Source organism: Catharus ustulatus, chromosome 8 (assembly GCF_009819885.2).
Source record: "Catharus ustulatus isolate bCatUst1 chromosome 8, bCatUst1.pri.v2, whole genome shotgun sequence".
Classification (NCBI taxonomy): domain Eukaryota; kingdom Metazoa; phylum Chordata; class Aves; order Passeriformes; family Turdidae; genus Catharus; species Catharus ustulatus.
The window spans coordinates 7,950,814-7,973,384 of NC_046228.1; the positions used below are offsets into that span (position 1 = coordinate 7,950,814).

Genomic DNA, 22,571 nt, shown 5'->3' on the forward strand with positions numbered 1-22,571 from the left:
ATGTGACCCAGAAGAGCCTGGAAGTTTCTTCAGATGTTGTTTGCAGAGCAGGATTTAGAAACCTGTGCTGTGAGGAATTCATGGAAGTTTCTGCTGATTCTTTAGACGTGAATGAGTCTGTTCCAAATACTAAATAAATAACCAAATAAATATCATCACAGAACAACCTTGCTGGCTCCTGTACGAACTGTAAATGAATTATTTGAACAATGCCTGTCTATGTTGTTGAAGTGTTGCCTTCTGCAGACACTCACCCATGTGAGCAGCTCTGCTCATGTGAGGATTAGCATTCAGATGCTTCAGTTGATTGACTTCAGAGACCCTCAGCAGCCTGCATGTTTAAGCAATCTATTTTAAAGAGACTTAGGCTCATAGCTCATGCAAAAACAGCTCCCATCTCTGCAAAGATCCATGGACAGAGTTTAGTTAGGTACTTAAGTACAGTCATGTATCTTGTCTTGTGTTCTTAAAATACTTTCTAGATTTAGAGAATCTCTTAAACTGAGATTTATTTCAATTCTGTTCAGAAATGTTAAATGAAAAGGTGGCATATATTTTTCTGCCAAATGAAGTATTTAGCAAGGCTGTTTTCATAAAAATAAAGCAGGAAAGTATCACAAAATATTTAATTTACTGGATTTTAATGATGCAACCTGTACTGGTAATACAGGTTGATGTGAATTAGAAGTTCAAACACTTTTATAAATGAAGCAATTAGTGAACCAAACAGAGATTTATGATAGGATGGATCTAAACAGATTGGTATGTTAAAGATGTGGAAAAATAATATCCCTGAAGAATGCACACCATTCTGTTTCCATAGCTGTAGGTCTCTTCTGCTTTAGGTGTCTCACAGGCTTGGGAGAGACTTTGCTCTCAGCCAGTATCTCCCAGTCACACCTCAGTAATCCAGGGGAAAAGGCCACAGAGCAATGAGAGGCAGCAGTACAGTTTAGTGTATGACTTGTTAGTTCTGTGATGTGCTTTGTTTGTGTTTAGTTTTACTGCCTTTAGAATAAAGAGAAAACATGACCATGTTGCTTGAACATCCCAGGTAAATGATAACAGCAGCAGAAGCACATGCTGTGATGCTGTGGTCATCTGCCCTCTCAGTCAGGTGCACACAGCAGAGCATAGGACATTTAATTGTGGGAGAAATCAGATAGGGTCAGAGCAGAGCCCACTGAAAACCCATCCAGTGTTCCTAGAGTGTGACTGGAGCAGGATCTCACTCCAAACTGTGCACAGGATAAAGGGATCCAGGTACCAGTGTGGGAAGCACTTGTGCTGCATCACTCTGAGCTGGGCTGGAATATCATCTCAGTGAAACTACGTGATTCTAACAAAACTAGACTAACACCCATAAATTCTGAGGCTGTATAAATTCTTCAGAAGCTGTAGAAGTAACATTAATAACTTCCAGAGGAGGAGAGTGCCGAGTTCACACTCAGCAGCCTCCTCCCCCAAGGGAAAAATGTTCTGAATTGTGTCGACATCAAATCGTGACACAGAAAAGTGATGAGAAAGAGCCGGAGTTTTTCCCCTTTTCCTCCTCCAGAACGGGATGGCGAGTTGCAGCCCGGGTCTGTGTGCAGGGAGGATGATTTGCTGGGCTCGGTGGGAGTGTGCAGGGCTGGAGGAGGAGGAGAGGAGGAGGAGGAGGAGGAGGAGGAGGCAGGCTCCGGACTGGGTGCAGCTCCAGGCTCAGCCCAGCCGGATCGGGGAGCGCAGGACCAGCGCTGTGCTCCTGCCTGAGCATCCCGGAGTGCGGAGGGAATGGACTTGCGCTGAAAAATCCCCAGCAGAAGGTAAAGCCCTTCCTGTGACAGCAGAGCTGGGCTGGGAAGGGTCACGGCAGTGCTGGGGAGGGAAGGGCTGCAGCTCTGTGATGGGGCTGAGCAGCTTGCCAGGGGGACATCGTAGGGGACCTGCACTTTTGTTCCTATGCACCAGAAGGAATTTTTTTTTAAAGACTTTGTATAATTCTGTGGTTTAGATAAAGAGAGTGCGGCTACACATGTTTTTAAACTGCCAGGAGGAGAGGAGAGTGAGAGCTGTTTCTGATTGCTGCTGTATGCAGGAACAGTACAATTCTCTATCTTAAATAAGTCTTGATAGAGTTCCTTGGCTCTTTTGATCACTTTGGGGATTTGTTTTTGCATAGAAGTAAGGTTAGCATTTGTGTCTAGTTTCCCTGTGTTTTTCTGAGAAATGTGTTTTATCAGTTAATGTGAAATACTGATTTTTTTTTCTTAATATGGGGTTTGTTTGGGTAAAAGCTGGGAAATGGAAAGTTTAATAATAACTCAGGATATTGGTAAATGGTTCAGACAGGTTGCCTACGTAGCTGAGTAGCAGCATAGATTTACCTTAATTTAGACTACCCTTCCCTGATGAAAAATACCCTCCTGTAAATACTGAGAACACCACACCAGGCACAAAATCAAAAATCTAGAATAAATATACCTGTAGAAAAATAATATAAATTACATACTTGGTGTAAAAATCTTTCTTTTAGTGATTCTCCTCCATCAAAAGATTGCATTTTGCTGGAGCAGTATCTGTAGTTGGGAGAGACTTGATTTATAAAGATGACAAAAAAGTATCTGAAGTTGACAGAGCCCTAACAGAAGTTCAGTTGCTATGGCAGCATAATCACAAGGCATTAACTTCTCAGCAGTGGTTGGGAAACCATCCTTCAGTCAATTTGAACATCAATAGGAAGGGGAGGAATGTTAAGAGGATGTAAAGATAGTGAATAATAAGAGCAGGTTGTAACAAGTAATTTGAAAAAATAACCAATTAAAACTTCCTTATTGCCACAAAGGGATTTGTGAAATCTCTCAGGTGCTTATAAAGTTATGGCTTATCTTTATAAATTGCTTTTGTGAGTACAGTGTTGCTGATTAAGATCTATATATCCTAGCAAAGCATCTTTAGTGTCTACCTTGTTGATTTAGTTAAATATTCTCTAGTGTGTTTCTTGTACTAAATATTAATAAAAAACTCAAGCAGTCTGATAAAAATTCTTTAAAATGACATTTCAGTAGAGGCGTTTTTATGAGCACAAAGTTTCTTCCCACCACCACCAGCCTTTGTGACAAACAGCCACTGCAGGTATTCCAGTTACATGGAACAGACAAAATAAGTAGCTTTTACTTTTTAGAGGTGCACAGAACACATAGCAGATTTTAGCAGAAGAGTAATTTACCTGGATCAATGTATTATATGTGTTAGATAACTGTGTTAAGAATTCAACTGCAGAACTCATCTTGTTGTCTGGGAACAAACTCCTTTAGGGAAAACATAATACTCTTTATTTTATGGCCCCCATTGCTTCTTCCATCCATCATTTAACCCTGTGCATTGTGCTGGTCCTACCTGCCAAATTCACCCACAGGAGATACCAAACTAACCATGATCCCTGCACCAAAGGGTTTAAACTGAACCAGAAGTTCCCCCAGCGTTGCAGCCCCACTGGCATTGGGGATGTGGTGACAGGGGAAAGTGGCTGTGCACTCTGCAGCAATGTGACCTTATTTCAGTTACTTTTTGTTTCTCCTGGACTGAGATCACAATGAAAAGTGGATTAAGTGGTGAAATATTTTTTTTTCAGGATTCTGATGTTTCATTTTTAAGACCTGCTGTAAGTCTTCCTATCAGTGAAAAGTTTACAACTAACTTCTAGGAGACTAGGGTAGAAACTTGTACCTATCTCCCATAAAAAATAATTGTTGGGAAGAATGCAGCAATAACATGTTTGAAACTCGAGAAGTGGGGAAGAGCCTGTTGGGGCAAGTCTGTGGCTGTCACCTGCTTGTAACAGGCTCCATCCGGGTATTGTGCTCAGCATTCACCCTCTTTTGTGTGCTTTGTCAGGGTGCTTTCCTGAGGGGGGGAAAAAAGTTAAGAAAAACAAATACTAGCCCAAAAGATATGTCTGGAATCTCTGGGGACTTTGAAGTCCACAGAATTAACACCTGTCTCTACCAAGCAGGTGGTTTTACACATGAAGAAATACGATCATGGGAGTATTTTATGGGTGATTAAATGTTTGAAATGACCACCTGAAGTACAAGATTTTAATTATATTCTCATTCTACATTAGAAGATCATACAGGTTTAAAAGCTCTTTGGATAGCTCTGCGGGGTGTGTGATGTTTATTACAAACCTTTTTCCTTTCAAGAGGGAAAAACAGCACACAGTAAGAGATGCATCTTTTCATCACCAGGAAGGCAGATACTCTGGCATTCAAACTGTCTTTGGGATTTTTTGAGGTTTGCAGAGGTCAAGGAAATAACTCTTTTAAATCATTTGATTATAAACTAAAATGTTAAGAAATTGACTTTTACATGTAGGATTTGGAGAGAGATTTGTTATGCATAAAGATGGATTTGCTGCTGCTTAGAGTTCTGTAAAGCAGTTGCATCTTGGCTGGAAACATTTTTCCTAGGAGTGAGGAGAATAAAAACTGAGGCAAGTAAGAAACTTTAAGCAGATTTATCTCAACATCATTCTTAAACTGCTGCTATTGAGGCAAATTCATGGAGATGCTGTGGTCAGCTGAAGATCAAATGGCAGCAAATGTTGTTAGATATCCCTTTCTGCTTTATGTCCATCAGCTCTTCAGCACTCCAGTAATGTGTGGGAATAGTTTTTCTGTGGTAATTAGAAGTCTTGATCTTTATATGAAGCTGATGTAAACAAGATGGGGAGTAAAATCCCTACTGTGTCTTGGCTCCAACTCTGCATACTCTGATTGGATATTCCTGGCAGCAAGGATTCAAAAATGTACTTGCATAGTTATGCAGCTGTAATTGGAAATCATGTTTATCAGCAGTTAGAAGACTGACAAATAGAAAAAAAAATTAAAAGGACTTCTGCCAAAAAGAAAAGGATCTGCTTCTAGCAGAGTACATGTTGGTGGTCTGACATTTATTCAAAGTGGTCATTTTTGAAAAAGAGTGAACTGTTTTTCTGCACTAACTATCCACTGGTTACTGTGATGTAGTTTTTAATTTCCATTTTAAATTCAGTGTAACATAAGCACTTCGGCCAGAATTACAAAACAAGGATTCCTGAGAAATATCTGGATGTAAAATACAGGTTCATAACTGATAAGGATAACTGGGGAGTGACTGTGAAGAAAAATTTTAGAAGTAAATTTGTCCTTTCCTTAGGCTGGTTGTTGTGACCTCTTGCTGTAAGAGATTTCCAAAGGTAACAGGTAGCATTGCAGTTAATCAAGGATAAAACCCCATTCTTTAGGCTTTTTAAAGCATTATCAGATCAGACTGATTGCAATAGGATCAGTTTCCTGTAAGAGCAGGCTCTAGCCTCTAATAGAAAAAATACTCCCTGCTTAATTCCCACATAAGGTGTTTCCCTGTCAGAACAATCCATCAGTCTCCATGGTACAAACTGGCATAAATTGCATGTTGCATGTCTGCTTTGCTTCTTACAGGCTATTTTTGTTTTATATTCTCTGGTTGTTTTCTGTGGATGTACTGAGCCTGACCTCATGCTTGATTGCTTACTCCCCCCCTTTGGCCCTTGCAGCTCTTGTTTCTCTGTTGTTTTTGGGACACTCCCTGTGAAGTGAGTGCAGATATCAGAATGCAGCCCAGGCTTTGCTCAATCTCATGCCAAAGCTTGCATGGTTCCTGAATCAGCCTTCTGACACACAACTGGAAAGGCAGTTCTGTGTGAGATGAACAAGAAAATTGGCTGCAGTTACTTAGGTCAAGTGCTGTCCAGGGCTGGGATTCTGAGAATTTTTCTCTGCCTGGTTCTGCTGCGAGCATTCATTTTGGTTCTAGGTGAGTTGCCTAAAGTCCCAAGCTCTCCCTTTCTTCACCAGTCAGAAGGTGGTTTGCACTTGCCCACTGAACAGTTTAACATGAGATTTTCCTGGAGCTGTTCTCCCAGGGCACAGAGCCCTGTCCCAGTGCTGAGCTCTCAGGGTCAGTAGCAATTTTAGGGCTGATGCAGCTCACCCAACCCCAGAACTTCTCCTTGCACTTGAACTCTCTCAGAGAGCCACAGGTCAGATCAGCCAAAGCTGCCTCCTAGCTGCAAGGACCCTGCTGTACCAGGAATTCTGCTGTTTGGCCAAGACAGGTCTCAGTGAACTGATTTCACTCTCGGAAATTTTTCCAGTGTGACCTGTGCTCCCTAGGAGCTGTCTGATGCATTTGTAAAATCTTCTCTCTATGTAGTGCCCATCTGAATGGATTTTAAGGTCAGAAGCACTGCTAAAGTCATCTTGCTTGACCTTCTCTTTTCAAAATCAGAGCTTTTCCCTAGAAACCAAATGAAAGCTTATCCTTTGGGAAATTACCCAGTCATGAAAACTGCAGAACAATTGCAAGGCCAAAAATTTTCCCTCATGCTGCTTAAATTACCTTTGCTTTTTAGAAGCTTCACCTTGTTTTGAGGTTAAATTTGTCTAATTCCAGCTTTTTGATGTCACAGAGTTTTCAGTGGGATTGAAAAGCTCCTGCTCTTTCCTGTTATTACATCTTTCCTCTGCTTTTAGTCACCTGTCATTGTGATCTAGTCCCCTCTGAAGCCTTTATCTGAGTAATGATTTGACTCTGAGTCCTCCAGGATCCCAGCTGAGGGCTCACCTTGTGCTGATGGTTCTCCACTGAATTCCCTTCTGAAAATCCACTTGCACACCTACCAGTGTTAATTTTTTTTCTTTTCCTTTGTATTCTTTATCCACATTAAATGATCAGAAGAGCAGGCACTTTGAGGTACCCTGTGACAGCCTTTTCTGAGAGATTTTAATGATGTTCCCCCACTGCCTCTGTCTGTTGCTGTTGCCCAGAACACAACTCTCAGTCTCACAGGACCTTGCCTTCTCGATTTGCAGGCATTTTTCATCAGCCTGTTAGAACACACTTGGTTGGTTTGGATGGCTGGAACAAGCACTGCCTGTGAGTCACCAGCAGATTTACCAGGGAAGGTTCTGTATTCTTGTCTTGGCCAGCAGTACCTCGTGCTGTGGGCTGAAGGAAGTGATCTCTGAGGTTTCTGGCTCAGCAGAGCCTCCCCTGCTATCAGAGCCATCTGTCTGAGCAATGCCCTGCTACACTTTTCTTAAGCGTCTTTGAGTTCAAATTATTCAGGTCTTGAATAATTTGTAAATCTTGATTTGCGGAAAATGCTATTAAAAATAAATGTTGCTCAATAAGCATTATCAATCAGGAAATTTGCATTGTTAAATGCAGACCCTAAGGATACACATCCTGAATACTCCTGCCTTTTCATCATTTTTCATCTACAGCTCACAAGCAATTTTGCCTGGTTGGTTTTTGGTTTTTTTCGCATCATACTATAATAAAGGTTTTTATTGTCTTTAAACATACTGCTCCTAGTTATTTCTTTGGTAAATTTATCTTTCCTATTGGTTATATTAATTTATAATTTAATGACTTGGTCATTGCCTTTTTTTTTTTTCTCTTCAGTTAATATTATCTCAGTTCTTATGATTGGGACCTGCAGCAGAACATCTTAAAAATTGTTTGGTTTTCCTTTTATGGTTACTTTAAGATCTAGGAATATTTCCAAATGCCACGTGCATGTATAATTATATATACATATCTAACACTGCTCTTTATTTCTGTTTGTCCATACCTGCAATCAAATCATGTTTGGAGATATATGCTGATTTTTAAAAACTATAAAAAACTTTTTATATTGGGATGAGGTCCAGTATTTATTTCCCACTGTCAGGTGCAAAATTTTCTGATTTATGGAATAATCCTGTTGAGTTTTTTAAGATAAAAAGGAGGTTTGTTACTGACTTTTCTAGCTAAATTTCAGCAGGTTGGAGTCAGCTGTGTTCCTATTTCAGAGGAAGGGGTTGAGGGACCAACAGTCCCTTCATGAAGAGTTAAAAGGACAAACAGGGTCGTGTCTCTCTCCTCACTGCCATACTCCTGATGGCTCAGAGGTTCTGTCATCCCCTGATGGAGGAGAACAGAGGAGGATTTGGGAGCGGGAGATCCCCGGTGCTGTGGAACATTGGATGTTGTGTGCATCCGGTCCCAAATCCATTCCCAGGGCTCCCTGCTGTCCCTTCACTTGTGCCACACACAGAGCTGGCACTGGGCACTGCGGCAAGCCAAGGGCTTTGCTCTGCTCTCAGCAGGTTGGGAGCTGGGGCTGGAATTCCTTCACACCGTGCTGCAGGCATGGGGCACTCAGTACAGCTCAGCACACCTACACTGCACTCTTGCAGTCAGCACAGGTTTTTTTCTGGCTGCTGGACTCAAAATTACAGTTACTCCAGCATCAGGCTGTTTGAAAAGGCCCTTGGCACGATGGTGGAGTTACTGTAAAGTAGCTTTGCTGATTAATTCTAATTACAAACTAATCCAGCAATATGAATGTGGCTGTAAGCAGGTCCTTCAGCTTCTGAAGTGTCTTTTCATGTCAAAAATCATGCTGGACAAAATGTGTGCAAGATAAAGGAATATTTACTTATCTAATTCTTTGTGAAGCCAAAAGAGTACAGATTATATAGAAAGTCCACACCTGTACTTATAAACTGGACCTGTTCCAACATTGTTGAGAAATAGAGAAGGGATTTGTGTCAGATACTTGCTGCTGAGGAGTTCAGAATTTAAAAAATAATCTTTGCAATAAATGGGGTTTAAAAGAAAATTGAATGGTGGATGCTGGATTTTGCCTTCATGTGCACCTAAAATAAGGGTAATGAAGGCAGTGAATTCACAGATTTGTATTATAGTTAGATACAAATGAAACTTAAAAAATATAAAATATAGTACATATATGTCTTTTGTACTGCTTCTGATTTACCTCATATTCAGTTAGTGGCCTTAGGATTCTTGTGCATAAATCTAACATAAGACCCTAACAGAGATGATGCTGAAATCCTGGCAGTAGTCAATAAAGCTGTGCTTGCAGTTGCTTTGCTCCTGTGTACTGCCCACAACATTCTAGCCAGCCACTTTGGGCTCCTGTGGGTGCATTTCTGAGTTGAGTGGAGTTCCCTTCTTTGTACTGACTTGCTGATAACTGTGTAGGTAACAGGAATTCTCAGCTTTGGTCCTGTGTGTAGCAATAGGTGGATTTTCCCTGTAAAGACAGAATGAACAGCTCCATAAAGACCATAACTGACAGCTCAACATCTCACTTGTGTGTGCATCTTGCTCAACTTTGGGTGTTGCAGGAAAGTGAGAACTCAAAGGAGAGCTGACAGTGCAATCACAAGTAACTTCCAGAATATTGCTAAAACAAGTCCAGTTGGTATTCAGCTGCCATGAGGGCTGTTTGTTCATGCCAGTAGAGCAGATTACTCACATCTCTACTGTAAGGAAAACTGTACTCCATGCAGTGAGTCTGATGGGTATGACAATATTGTGTATTGATAGAATTATCATCAATAAGTTACAAAGTTTATTACAGCCCATGCATTAAGGAACACACTAGCATGACATTGTCAGTCCCTGTTGTAATGCTGGGAAGTATTTTTGTATGAAATCAGACACAGGCCATGAATTAACAGTGCAAGTGTTCATAACAGCAGGGCAGCTGGGGTTTTGTCTCACCCAAGGCAGCACAGCAATCCGTGGTGGGCTCAGAGGGTCTCCCATGTCCATTCCATGCATGTTGTCATTCAGATTTACAGTCACAGCCTCACGCTCCATTTCCCACTTTGCCCAGTCTTGTCTGCTGCAGCTCCATCAGCTTGGGAACTGCCAGTGTGAGCTCTGCTTCCTGCTGCTCCATCCTCCTGCAGGTTGAACAGAGGCAGAGGCTGTGCTGAGAGCTGCTTCTACTGAGATGTTGTGACAGGAGTGTAAAAAACAGCTTTAGAAGGTCCAAATTTAAAAGATGCATATTAGACAAGGATTAATTTAAAAAAAATATTACACTTTCTATCCATTGGTTGTAATAAAGCAAATTATGTCGATTCTGAAATCCTTTGGAAGGAAAGAAACTGCACTTTTTTTTCTTTTTTTTTAACTTTTTTTTTTTTTTTTTCTGTCTGAGCACAGATATTTGTAGTGACTTGCTTAACAGATAAGAGCCTGGGAAAAATGACTGGACAGTTTGGGTCAGGATGTTATTAGAAGCAAATTTTGGTCTTCATGGTGTTTATGCTGTTCCAGCCGCTTGTGAGATCACAGAAGCCTGCAGAGAAGGAAACAATGGAATTTGATGTTACACCAAACATCAAACAGGGTTGAAGGTTCTGTGACCTCTGCAAGTAATTAAAATAAAGCTTCACTGGAAAAATGGTAGGCTACTGCCACAGTTCCTGTTTTACAATTCATGACATTCCTTAAGGGGTTTAAAAGATGAGTCTGAATTATTCTTTGTGCTGCTCCCTAGTCCTTCAGAGAGTTCAGAAATCAAGTCATTCTCCTCAGTCATGGCAGCAATAAATATTGGATAGGTTTGTCTCTCAAATGGGCATATTATAACTGTTCATAAAAACAAAAAAAAAATTAAAAGAGGAAAAAAGGGAAGTGCTTTTACTCTCAGATGTACTCTTTCAACTACATAATACTTTTTGTCATATTTAAATAGAAAAGTAAAGCTTTCTACACATTTAATAGCTGTCTGTCAGGTGACTGCTAAGTTATCTCTTAGAGTGAATGAGTGCAGCTGTGCAAATGTAACACAACAAATATGCACTTAATTGTGTCCTTTGGCCAGCAGAACATGTCTGTTGGTAATTAGTCCTTCCTCTACCAGGCCCACTGGCATGTGAGCTCTCCTAGTGGGATTCTTGTTATTGTTCTCTCTGGCTCTTGTTCGCTGTTGTTCTGGAAGGAAGGACAGAGCTGAAGGCATGAGTAATAGGAAATCTTAAGCTCTCACATTCACCAAAGAGGAAAACATTTATTTAATCAGCTTAGAGCTTTACAAGTAGTCAGAGAATAAAAGTTAATCTTGGGGGAAGTGGGGGCAGAGGGGTTGGACTCAGAAAGTACAGTCCTTGGCTTCTGAAGTGTTGTTACCCTAAGGTGAGCACTGCATGTGAGCTCAGGTACTTTTTCAGCTGCATTTTTGGGACATGTTGTTCAGCTTGTCTGCAGGTGTATTTGCAGCTCCTGGGTTGGAATAACTCTTGCAATACCCACCACTGCCTTTCCTGACAACTAGGACCGACAGTACATTTTTGTCTTCAGGAGGTCCCCAAACAAGCAAAGTCTATAAAGTGAAGGTAAAAGAGCACAGTGCAGGTTGTGAATAGGTTGGAGCATCAGCAGGGTGAGAAAAGGTTGTGCAGGAGCTCACAGAATGGTGTTCAACTGCTGCTTCAAGTACCTCCTCACCCTTTAGTTTACCTTTTAAAGTGGTAGAGGTGTCTAAGCTGGGTGCACACAGTGTGTAACCCAGTGCTCTGTTCTGCCACCACTGTGGATAGCTGTGCAGGGTCATTACCCCACCCATCAGAGGGAGCCCTCAAAGCTCTCTGTAAACGCACCCCAGAGCTCTTGGCTAAGGAGGATTTGTAACATCCAAGTTGAAGTCATTTGGGAGGATAGCATGCTGGAGAAAGGCTGGAAATCTATAGCTTCTGAGTCTGAAAAGGAAATCATTGAAAAATCTGGTATGAAAAGCTGTGTTCTCATTGTCAACTATTATTATAGGTCTTGGTATTGTTATAATACATAATAGAGTTTGCACTTTTGCTCATGGTACTTGGGACTCTGTCCTCTGCAGAATAACCACATCCAGCTCCCCTGTGTACTCCATCATCCATGAATCCTGGTCACTGAGCCTCCAACAGTCCTTCACAAGCATCAGAAATGTGATTACATGTTTTTTTTTTTTAAGAGTGGTTATTGAGAATAAATTTCCAGAATGGTTTTCCTTGGCAAAGTTTCTCCAGAGTATTTTGTATAGGACATTAAATGTAGTTTAGCCTACTTTGTAGACTGGGAAACTGAAGGTCAGTGTTGATACAGACTTGATTCCAATTTAAGTCTTGAAATTACCAGAATAAATAGATCCTTAATACAATCCAAAATAATGTTCTATCTATTCCTTTAATGAACATGCATATAATGTGCATAAGGACAGTATATATATATATATATATTTGTAGTATAGAGAAAAGAACTGAAACTCTAATATCTTTGATCAGTCACTGCTCAGTGGGATTTGCAGAGCCCTAGAAATCCATTCAAATTTAGCATCCCTTTATCTACATTTATAATTATGTTTGTAGAATTCCTTTGGTCCCTGTTTTTTCGCTCTGCAATTCTAAGGCTCTGGAATTATTTGGTAAATGAGAACTTACTTCTACTTTTACAATTTAATTTTTTCTGTCTGCTGTGTTCAAATGAGATTTTATCTGAGAACCTGTTTCAGATTTGTCAATGTGGGTAGAAGATAAATTGACAAGTCAGAAGAGGTTGTGTGTTGCCATAAATTGATAACTGATATTCTTTGCTTTTAGGGCACATGCTAGTGTCTGATGATTTAGCTGAGACTTTATAGGCAGTGACAGCAACACATAGGTTTAATATTTCATTTGGCAATAAACTGCTGTCAATTCATTCAATTCCATTTAAGAATTTGAAGTAAAAATGTTAAATATTATTTTGGTTACTTTTAGCACTTCTAGCTAAGCAAACCAAGGTATTTACAGCAATTAACTTTGCTGACTCCATATTATTTTAGGGACAGTCCTCTAGGATATGGGTCATGGTTTGTGCTTGATGGTTTGGATAGTCCTGACAACTCAACCAAAGTGAAATAATTCAGAAGGGACCACAAGCAGTGTGATAGATCAAATCCCAGTGGCTGATAGCACAGAGAACTGCAAAGGATTTCTGGATGTGAACTTGAGGAGGGGCGAGGAGAACTCAGCAGAGTTAGAAGACAAGAGCCTTTAACTCTCTCACCTTGACTGAAAAACGTTTGGGGCAAATGTGCAGTTAATCAGTGTTACCTGTTAGTGCCTTGAGGATTGAGATGCAAACCTTTCAATGCGTGCATGGTGGCATGAGATCCCAAAAAGCTGCACACTGAACATACTGAGTGAGGGTTTAGTAGCCCCAAAAGAGCAAAAGCATATGTCTAGAAAGTAGGAATATTTCATCGACTTGTAGATACAAAAGTTTGTCCTAATACATTATAAATGACTGAATTTTAGCAACCATTTTCCCAGATGATCACAGCAAGTCAGGCACAGCAAGATGAGTCCCAATTTAGTTGAAATTCAGAATGTTTTCCAGCAAATACCTGCTGTAGGAAGGATCACACTCATGAGTTGTAGAAACATTACAGAGGCAGGAAACTCATGAAACTGTTTGGAAGTGTTTAACAACAACTGCAGCTGCTCTGGTGTGTGACTCCCTGAAAACCTCTCCAGTGCAGGGTGTGCTCTCACTTTGACTTGCAGGATTGTGTTATCTGGGGCGTGGTGTTCATTCATCATCACTCACACCAGGCTAAAATTTAGCCAGTTGTTTCAGTCTGGGGAAAGACCTGATAAACTTGAAACTGATCCCTTTGGCTGTTTGGACGTGGTTTGAACTGTATTCCCTTTACTGTAACTTATCAGTTGTTTTTCCAGGAAAACAAAACTTCAGAAAAGCCACAGGTCTATGCATAATAATGTCATGAAGTCTGGATTTCTTTGTCCTATGAATTCCAGTCTTGAATGAAACTAATTAACCTCAGAGGTTAAATAATTGCTAGGGAGAGTCAGAGATGAAGTAGGCAGCCAGTAATGAAAATGACAGAGAATGAGTATGAACTTTGTTTTTCTCTCTTGGTTCAATATTGGCTTTGTTGCTGCAAGTCAAACATCAGTTCTATGTTTTCTCCCTCATTAGCTTTTCTTCCTTGGGTAGGCATATTTTGTAGTGACTTCTCATTTTCCCTTTTAATAGAGACCCTGATAGCTCTAAATCTGCTTTACTAAAAATGCCTAAATCCCATTACCCTCTGTTTGGTGGATTTTGCCCCTAAAGTGCAAGAATCAACAGTAAATGCAAGATCTCATTAAGAGCAGTGCAGGCTTTTTTCAGATGAACAGTGAAATGTATAACTAAACTAACAGCTCACTGAGTGCTCTTTTCTTGCACTGTATTGCTGAAATTCCTGGATGGGAGTTATTAAAATTGAATGGTGCAACTTTACCTGTGGAAGGGCTGGGTGGAAGAGCTGATTTTCTGGTAGCTGTCAGGTACTTTAATCCATGGACTTCATCATCTCATATAAATATGTTTAAATAAAAAGCCTGTGTAATGAATGTCAAATGTGAGCCAAAATGTTGTGATTCTTCTCAATAGACAAAATGAAAGGTTGGATTTAGTGGCATTACAGTCTTAAGTATAATGAGCTAGGAGGTGGTTCTGATGACATTTTACAAGTCAGCTATGGAATAAACATGTGTGCATATAGCATCACAGTGGATGAGGAATATTTGTGAAAAAGGACTTGAGGTTAATTTGTTTGGAAAGTCAGATACAAATTCAAAGACTTTTAGAATTCTTTACTTGTCATTATGAAGGGTCATTTTCTAGCATATATTTAAAAGCCTGATGTGGACATTTTGTGCTTATTTTATGATGTGAGGAAGCTAAAGTATTGATTGCTTTGGTCTCCTAAGGAGAAGAAATCGCATTAATATTTATGCCTTGATTTTTCCTGTCCTTATAGGCCTGAAATCTGATCAGCTTTACCTATTATGGATATCAATGTATTTAAGAGACTGAATGACTCAGTGGATTTGGATTTGGGTAACAGGATCTGGGGTATTTAGGACCTTTACATCAGTAGTTCAAATTCAGCTCAGGCTGTCTATGCTGGTGTAGCTTCTGAAGTCAGGCATCTGGGAATTAAATTAATGGTCCCAGAAGTGACTCTAGAAAGCTCTCTTTACTAATACCCATATCAGTAGTATAGGGAAGAAGGCCAAGGAATGAAAAGGCAGGTTCAAAACTCATTCATTGGCAAAATCCTTCCATAACAATGCAGCAATTGACAAAAGATGTGTTGATTGGCAAAAGGAGGAGGCAGCAGGTTTGCACAAATTAACTGCAGTGTGACATTCATTGCCTTGGACTGTAAGATAGATCAAGATTTTAGAAGATATTTGTCAAATTGTGGAGAACAGATACCTTATGATGTAGCTCCTGGCCAGGAAGGCGCTGATTGCTTGAATGGGAAGGAGTGGAGGGGAAGGGCTGTTCTGTGTTGTTTTTTCTCCTACAGACTTTTTCCCAAGCTGGCCTTTTTGAGGTCAGGATAGACCTCAGGGCTGAAGTAGTGTGGCAGAGCTTGCATTCTCAGTGCTATTGTCACATCATGAGGGCAGTGTTGTATCAAAACAGGTGAACTGGAAGAAAAAGGGCAATGGTCAGTGAGGAAATAATGAGTGCTCAGAAAGCAGGGCAATGCATTTGTCCCTCATGTTCCTTTTTTGTTTTTGTTTAGGCAGGTGACAAGCATTATCATCCAAGCTGTGCACGATGCAGCAGATGCAACCAAATGTTCACAGAAGGAGAAGAAATGTATCTGCAAGGTAAGGATGTCTCCATTCCAAAACAAGAAATTCAGACATTGTGATTCTTCTGTCACAGACCTCAACAATTTATAAACCATGCCCAGTGTGTCCAAAGAGGACTACAGTCATCCTGTCCTCAACAGTGTCCTCATATTTTTTCACCTGATGCCCTTTTGCTCTGTTAGGTGGCCATGACTGTGACTTTGCAGGGACTCTGCGCCCTTGCTGAGGCAGCCTGTGCTTGCTAAAAAATGAAATTTAATAGGCTGCCTCTGAATTGGACATCTCATGAAGAGTTTATCCCCAGAATGGTGTATGAGATACCAGACAAAGTGAAGGGGTTTCCCCTGACTTCTGCTGATCAGTTGCTGTGCTATTCTGGACCACACTCCAGATGATAAAATGCAAGTGAAAATCTTCCAGAAGCTGCAGTGAATTTGGTTTGAACCATGTAAACCTCATTCCTCATGCACATTGACAGAGTCTCTCCTCCAGTTCTTAATTATATTTGTTTCTCTTGCCTACTTCCCTTTTGTGCAGTCACATCTCTCTTTTTATTCCCATGTGTTTTATTTTTATATCTTTCTATAGCCACCTCTTGTATGTTTATTTTCATCTCCTCTTTCTTGTTAACAGTCTTGCACTCCCAGATATTGCCAAGCTTGGTTTTTTGTGATCTTTTCACATAAAAAAAACCAATATGCTCTTTTCTTTGATTGAAAAGTATCCTTGATCTGAATCCCACATACACTGTGAGAGGGTGGTATACTATATTAAGTTATTTTTATTGCTTGGTGCAGTATTAGTATTGGTAGAAGGGTGTATAATACCCATTTAGGTAAGCCAGAAATAAAAGTGAATAAGGCAGGTACATGTTGAGATTTTATGTATTACACTTAGGTTAGAAAACTTGATGTACTTGAAAGGAATGTAGAAGAATAGTGAAAAAATTATGAAAGTGTGGTCACAGCCATTTCTTGAAATCCTGAGGAGAGGTTCTGACTGGAGGAGTTCCAAAATAAGATAATATTGTTAAGGCATTCCTTTGAAGCTAACTTGTGTTATTTTGTAGTTTGTCCTTCCTTGCAGTCCCTCTCTCTCATGTCTCTCTGACCTTATACCTCAGTCATCTCATTCCAGCTGTGCCCAGAACGGGATGTGAAATTGTGAGGCAGCTCTGCTTGGCAGGAGAGGGAGGGGCTGGAAGGGGGCTGGGAGGGAGGTTCTGCTGTCTGATGCTGAATTGGAGAGACTAACTTGAAAGCAGCAGTTACAGCATCTGGCAAATCTTAGTTTCCTCACATCATGGTGTGATGAAGCACAGGCAGAGTTCAAAATGAGCAATGTCCTTTGCCATTATTAATTAATAACAACCATTTCCAACTGGAAATGCACCAGTCTAGCAAAGTGTGAGACTTTGGGTTTAAATTGCTGTAAATTGGTGTCAATTTCTGCAGATCAAAATAAGACAGAAGGTATCACTTTTACTTAAACTAGGCTAGAGTTTGTCCTGGAGAAGTTCAGGTGATAGGAAAGAGGAGAGGAGAGGAACCTGGCAGCAACTTGATCTACTGTTCTCTTCTTAGTGTAACTCTGTGATTATGAATTATTGTTCCTTATTGTGCTCAGTCTGTCTCAGGAAAAGCACCTCAAATTGCATTGCTTTATTGTTCATAAGATGTTTTCTGACTAAATAATGTAATTGCTGAGCGTGCTCCAGACTGTCCTGCCAAAGCGTTCCTTGCTGAATTCAGTGTGCTTGTAAGTGTGAGGACCTAAAAGCCTTTCCTGGGCAAAGCTCTCAGCTGAAATGCAAATCCTTTCTCCATCCAAATCACTGACCCTAGGGTGCAGAATAACAGCATTCCAAGCATTTCTCTAAAACAGAAATACAACATCACAACAATAAAGCTAGAACAAAAATCACATTGTTGATAAAATACACGAAAATAGGTGGCTTCCATCTCACTTCTAATTGTCCTGTCCCTAGAATATGAAAGCACTGTTTTGGTATTGCTTTGTATAATGGAGAAACCTGGCAGGATTGTGGTGGAAACTTGTGTTAGAAATGTGTGGGAAACTGGCAAAAGGAGAACATGGACAAACAAGCTGTCTGTCATGGGGCTTTCTATGTTAGGGATGGTTGGAATAATGCTAGCAGAAACACTCTGGCTTGGCACTGCTCCAACACATGAAAATGAAAAAGAAGCAGCCCCAGAAACTGTCTCCTTCCCACTGACTTCCTGGTAATCCATTATTTTATGCTGAGCTCAGATTGCCCAGTATTTAGAGAGATGCTGGTGCTGAAATAATGGTACGTGCAAAGCACAAAGCTGAATAAATGAGCATGCTAGTTGTTGTTGTTTGCCAGGTGAGCAAACAAACATATATTAAGAATGGAAAGAATCACAATTTGCTGAACAGTTTCCAGTAGTAAAAGAGAGGAGTGATGCAGCTTGGGAATTTGCACCCTTGCAAGCATTTCAAAATAGATTGGCATGTTTGGATGAAAAGAATCTATAAAATGTAGGTGGCTCGGAGTTCAAGATCACAAAAATATGTACATTTAACTTCTTAAGCCTGCTCTGTCTGATTTGGATTTTTAGATGTCACATCTTTCAAATCTCTTATCATTTTGTGAAAAAAAACCCACAGCCCCTAGCTAGGTTTCATCATGAAGATGACATCCAGTTTCCTGCATTTCTTGTTCACTTTCAGCATTCTGACAGGGTGTCCCTAAATTGTGCCAGTTTGTGATAAATACTGCCCAAAATGCAATGACGACTTTCTCTGTGATGGTAGGGAAAATTTAACAGAAAAGAATCACAGAATTGTTAATGTTGAGAGGACTCCCAAGATCATCAACTCCTGCCATTAATCTAACAGTGAGGTACAGAGGAATAGGGATCATTTTTCTCAGAGCCACACAGGAAGGAAGATCACAGCTGGATTTGAGACTTTAACTAAAATCTTACGAGTCTTAGTTCATCCTTGAGCAATAGGTGTCATATTCAGAGGAGTATTACTCTGATCCCTTCTTTTAACATGAACTTACAGCCTTATAACCTGCACTGTCTCCCTCCTGCATGGCAGGGCACGGGTCCCTCCTGATCTCACCAGCTCTGCAGGGTCCTGGCTCTGAGGCTGCTGTTTGTTTACAGAGAAGGCTCTCAGTGCACTTCTCCCTGTTGTCTGGTGTTTTCCCCCTGCCAAATGTACAGTTTCTTCTTCCTTGGCTTAGACTCCCAGCCAAACATCTCAGACCCTTGCTCCAGAGTCCCAGTGTTCTCTCCTGTCTCCTGATGATGACTATGCTGTGCACTGCTGGGAAGTGAAATGATTCCTGCTGGTCTTTGCTTCTGCACCAAGCCATGTGAGAGCTTGTTAGAAGAAAGTTTCCAGGGGCCCTGACCCATCCTTCTGCTGTCCTCTGAGGGTGGGGTTTCCTCTGGCTGCTTTTGAGCTAATAGTCACCAGCAGGAGACCTGGACTTGGCTCTGTTTGGTTTCTTTGTGGAAGAAGTGATGTTCCCCCCTGCAGATAGTCAGGGCTCAATCCAAAGGCTTTGTGGTGCTGGAATGAAGGGTGAGGATTTTATTGCAGCTGCAGTCAGTGTTAAAAATCAGTGTTAGTTTTTGCTCCATTTCATCTTGGCCAATACCTGCCAGCAGCTTTCCAGCAGTGACCACAGTCTGCACCCTGTTCCAAAGGACAAGTGAAATGGGATGGAAATGATTCTTGCCCCTGACATCACACAGTCCTGGAGGGCAGCAGGGTATTCCTACAGCATAAGAAAGAATTTTGGGAAACAAACAGCAGAGGATTTGACTTTTTTAGTAGGACATATAGCTGGAATTTGCCATGTGGAAGCACCAGTGCCACACAGCAGAGCACAAGGTGGAAGTGCTGTGTGTGCCAACAGCAGGTACGGTGTGCTGGGATCCAGGGAGAGAGAGATCCATGCTCTCTCATGTGCAGCTTTGCACCATCCTGGCCTCTCAGGGTCACACACAGCCCTGCCTCTTGCACTGTGAAGTTTTTAATTTTGCTTTTCCTTGTGCATTTTGCATGAGGGGAGATGTGATCTGAGCAGTACTTTAGAGTAACTGAGTATGACACCCATTGCTCAATGGACTTGCAATCAGAACTCCCTGTTTATCTGCAGGGCAATACTTCAGGGGAGAACAGAACCATGGCTCAGCTCTTTTGCTCTTACCCTCCATCCTGCCAGAGGAACCCTCTCTCTCTCAGTTCCTCCAGCTGGTGCTCACTGACTCTTGCTGCTTGAGGCTGCTTGAGTTTTAATTAAGAATGTGTGCAAAGTGCTTAGGCAGCCTCAGGACAAAGCTGCTGTAGATATGCCAAGGATTTGAATATTTTTTATTTCCCTTATATTTCCCATGAGTTATACTTCAATGTGAATTACTCTCATAGTCAGACAGATTCAGCATCTGATGCAGTGAAGACATTCTCTTTAATAACTGGCTTGTCATGAGCAGAAGTCATCTGCTTGGCTCTGAATAAAGATGTGTTTCTCCTTCCTCAGGTTCCACTGTCTGGCATCCCGACTGTAAGCAATCCACTAAGACTGAGGAGAAGCTCCGGGTAAGCTGAATTCATGGCTCAATGACACACCATACATTTTGCACACACAGTAATTGAATGTTGTTTTTAAAAGAGTGACTTTTTCCATGTTTTTTTCACATAGCTGTCACAACTCTGGCAGAATATACAGTGGAGGCACTTCAGAGGTATTGCTCTGATTTTTAGGCTTACCACCCTCACATACCTGTCTCAGTGCACTGCCTTAAAGATAGTGTCATTTACTGACATACAGACGTGGCCAAGTATCTAAGACACTTCATTTCATATCTCAATTGTTGTGAGAGAGACTCTTAAGGAGAAGATATGAACAGGGCAAATGCTATCATATATTTTAGTGGTTTTGCACATCTGTGTAATTGCTCTATAGTTATCCCCTGTTCTGTGTGGTTATTTGTAGCATTTAGACAAGATGAACTCTTCTTTCTCTTTGCCATCCAAGTAAGCTTCAACCTAAAGTGGTCCTGATTTGAATGCCAAAACGAGCCACAGTTACCCATGGACTTACATCAGCATATTCAGACAAACTTTCTGGGTCAAATCCTCGGTGACAATAATGCTGCACTGATAAATGCTAGAGCCTGGCTTTTTGCATGAACCAGGCAATTCTAAGCCCTTATTCACCAATTCATTCTCTGGAAAATTTTCTCTTTTTCATGTCTCAGTTGGTCCCTTGAATTTTGCTAATTTTCCAGGATATGAATATTAGAGGCTGCATATGAATAAATTGTCTTTCAGATAAGGAAACTAGGAGGTACTGATATGAAGATACCTGATACCCTGTAGGTTGCAATCTTTGTGGGTCTCATTGACAGGAAGCCACATCCTTTAGCATTTATTCCAGTACACTGGTCTGTAAAACATCCCCCATGGAGAATTTATTGTGGTCATAGGTGATGTGCAGATAAATTCCTGTTGAGCAGAGTTCATGTTGGTGTAGGCAGGAACATAACTGGCCCTAGATGGGCATGTGGTCTAGAATGGCCAAATCTCAGTGCAGGCACCATCCAGCATTCACACATTGTTCTGTCCTGACTTTTTGTAAGAAAATGGAAAATTATGCCAGACTGAGTTTTCTTCCTCATTTAACAGTTTGAATGTAAGACAGTATTTTGGCCGTGCTTAAGTGTCAGAATGTTTTTGCCTTGTAGTACTTGGTTGCAGTACAATACCTCCCTTTCACTTAATCCCAGGAGTTTTATCAAAGCACTCCTGACTACACTGTGGCCCTACTAGCCTTCTCCAGCTGACCTTATAAATCAGTTGTATTATTTCCATTCCCCAAGGAAATGGCTGTAATCCTCTTCAAGTATTTCCCTTTTTGTCAGTATTCTCCCCTCTTAGCTAATTTTAATTGAAGTGAGCGAAGTGAATGGATTCACTCACCTGCAAGGCATTGCCTAAGTGAGTGAGTTCTTACAGGGAGAGGAAGGGAAGCTGAAGAAGGAAAACTGAGGGAGCAGCTGAGCAGTGTGACAGCACAGCTTTCCAGCAGCACCCTGCTCCTGGAGCAGATCTTCTATGCTGAGGTTTAACAGGTCCTTAAAATGCATTGATAGGGGCACCATACAGAAGCTGGCTGAGAGATGCACTGCTTTTTAGCTTCTATGGTACATCATAGATAGTCTCTGTCTATGCTGGTGCAAAGTCAGGCTCCTTATTCTGAAATCAGCTGCAGTTCACTTTGATGACTTTGACACACGCTTCATCCTGTTGACCCAAGTGAAGGCAGTAGCAAACAGGTAGGTACAGAAACAAACAAAACTGGGGGAACTATGTGCTATTTGAGCATATCAGCACTAAATTGGGATCTGTATTTTGAATTTCAGTTTTTTGCTCAGGGTCAGACCTAGATTTTCTGGTGGTTCTGCAAAAAGCCAGTGCCATTGCCTATTTGCTTGCTGGGTTTCCTCTCCCTATGGAACAAAAGAAAACAAAAACCCTTTTATCACTGAAGTAACTTCAGAAGTTTTCAGCAAGTTCTGTTTTCTCTCAGTAACTGAATTGTGATATAACCTAATCAGCATTTGAGCTGGTCAAGATCTGAGAGGGAGTTCATAAAAGCGATGGTTGCTTTAGATCTTTTCCCCACTGATATTTGTGGAAGTTTACAAAGACAAAACAAACAGAAAACAAAGCAACCATATGTGTGTTACAAAATATATATTGTGTAGTTTATTTACAACTGTCTGGCTGTTCACGATTCTGCAGCAGTCAGTAACAGATACTGTAACACAACCAAATGATAATAACTTGATTGAAAAAAGAGCTTAACCACTGAACTGGGGAAACTGCTTTCCTTTTCACTCATTTTTCCCTTTTGTGTTTCATGACAGCATTCCTCATCTGAGTTCTTTTATCCAAAGAGTCTGGTTCTGCGCAGGCCACGCTCTGCAGAGGTTTGCTGTTGTGTTTTCATAGTGTTGATAATGATCTTCTTTACTGAGAAGATTTTCATTA

At 40.9% G+C, this 22,571-nt stretch overlaps 1 protein-coding gene across 20 annotated transcripts in view; it reads left to right on the forward strand.

Annotated features, from left to right (window-relative positions):
* The window catches only part of ABLIM1 (actin binding LIM protein 1), a 191,941-nt gene that overhangs the window by 124,907 nt on the left and 44,463 nt on the right, over positions 1 to 22,571 (forward strand). For 18 of the 20 annotated variants that reach the window (XM_033066460.2, XM_033066463.2, XM_033066461.2 and 15 more), the window contains 2 exons: positions 15,440 to 15,527; positions 20,056 to 20,114. In XM_033066460.2, the coding sequence (XP_032922351.1) occupies positions 15,440 to 15,527; positions 20,056 to 20,114 (147 nt within the window). Of the gene's footprint in view, positions 1 to 1,682; positions 1,809 to 15,439; positions 15,528 to 20,055; positions 20,115 to 22,447; positions 22,511 to 22,571 lie in introns of those variants that run through there. The other 2 variants (XM_033066477.1, XM_033066476.2) reach the window with 2 other exon arrangements.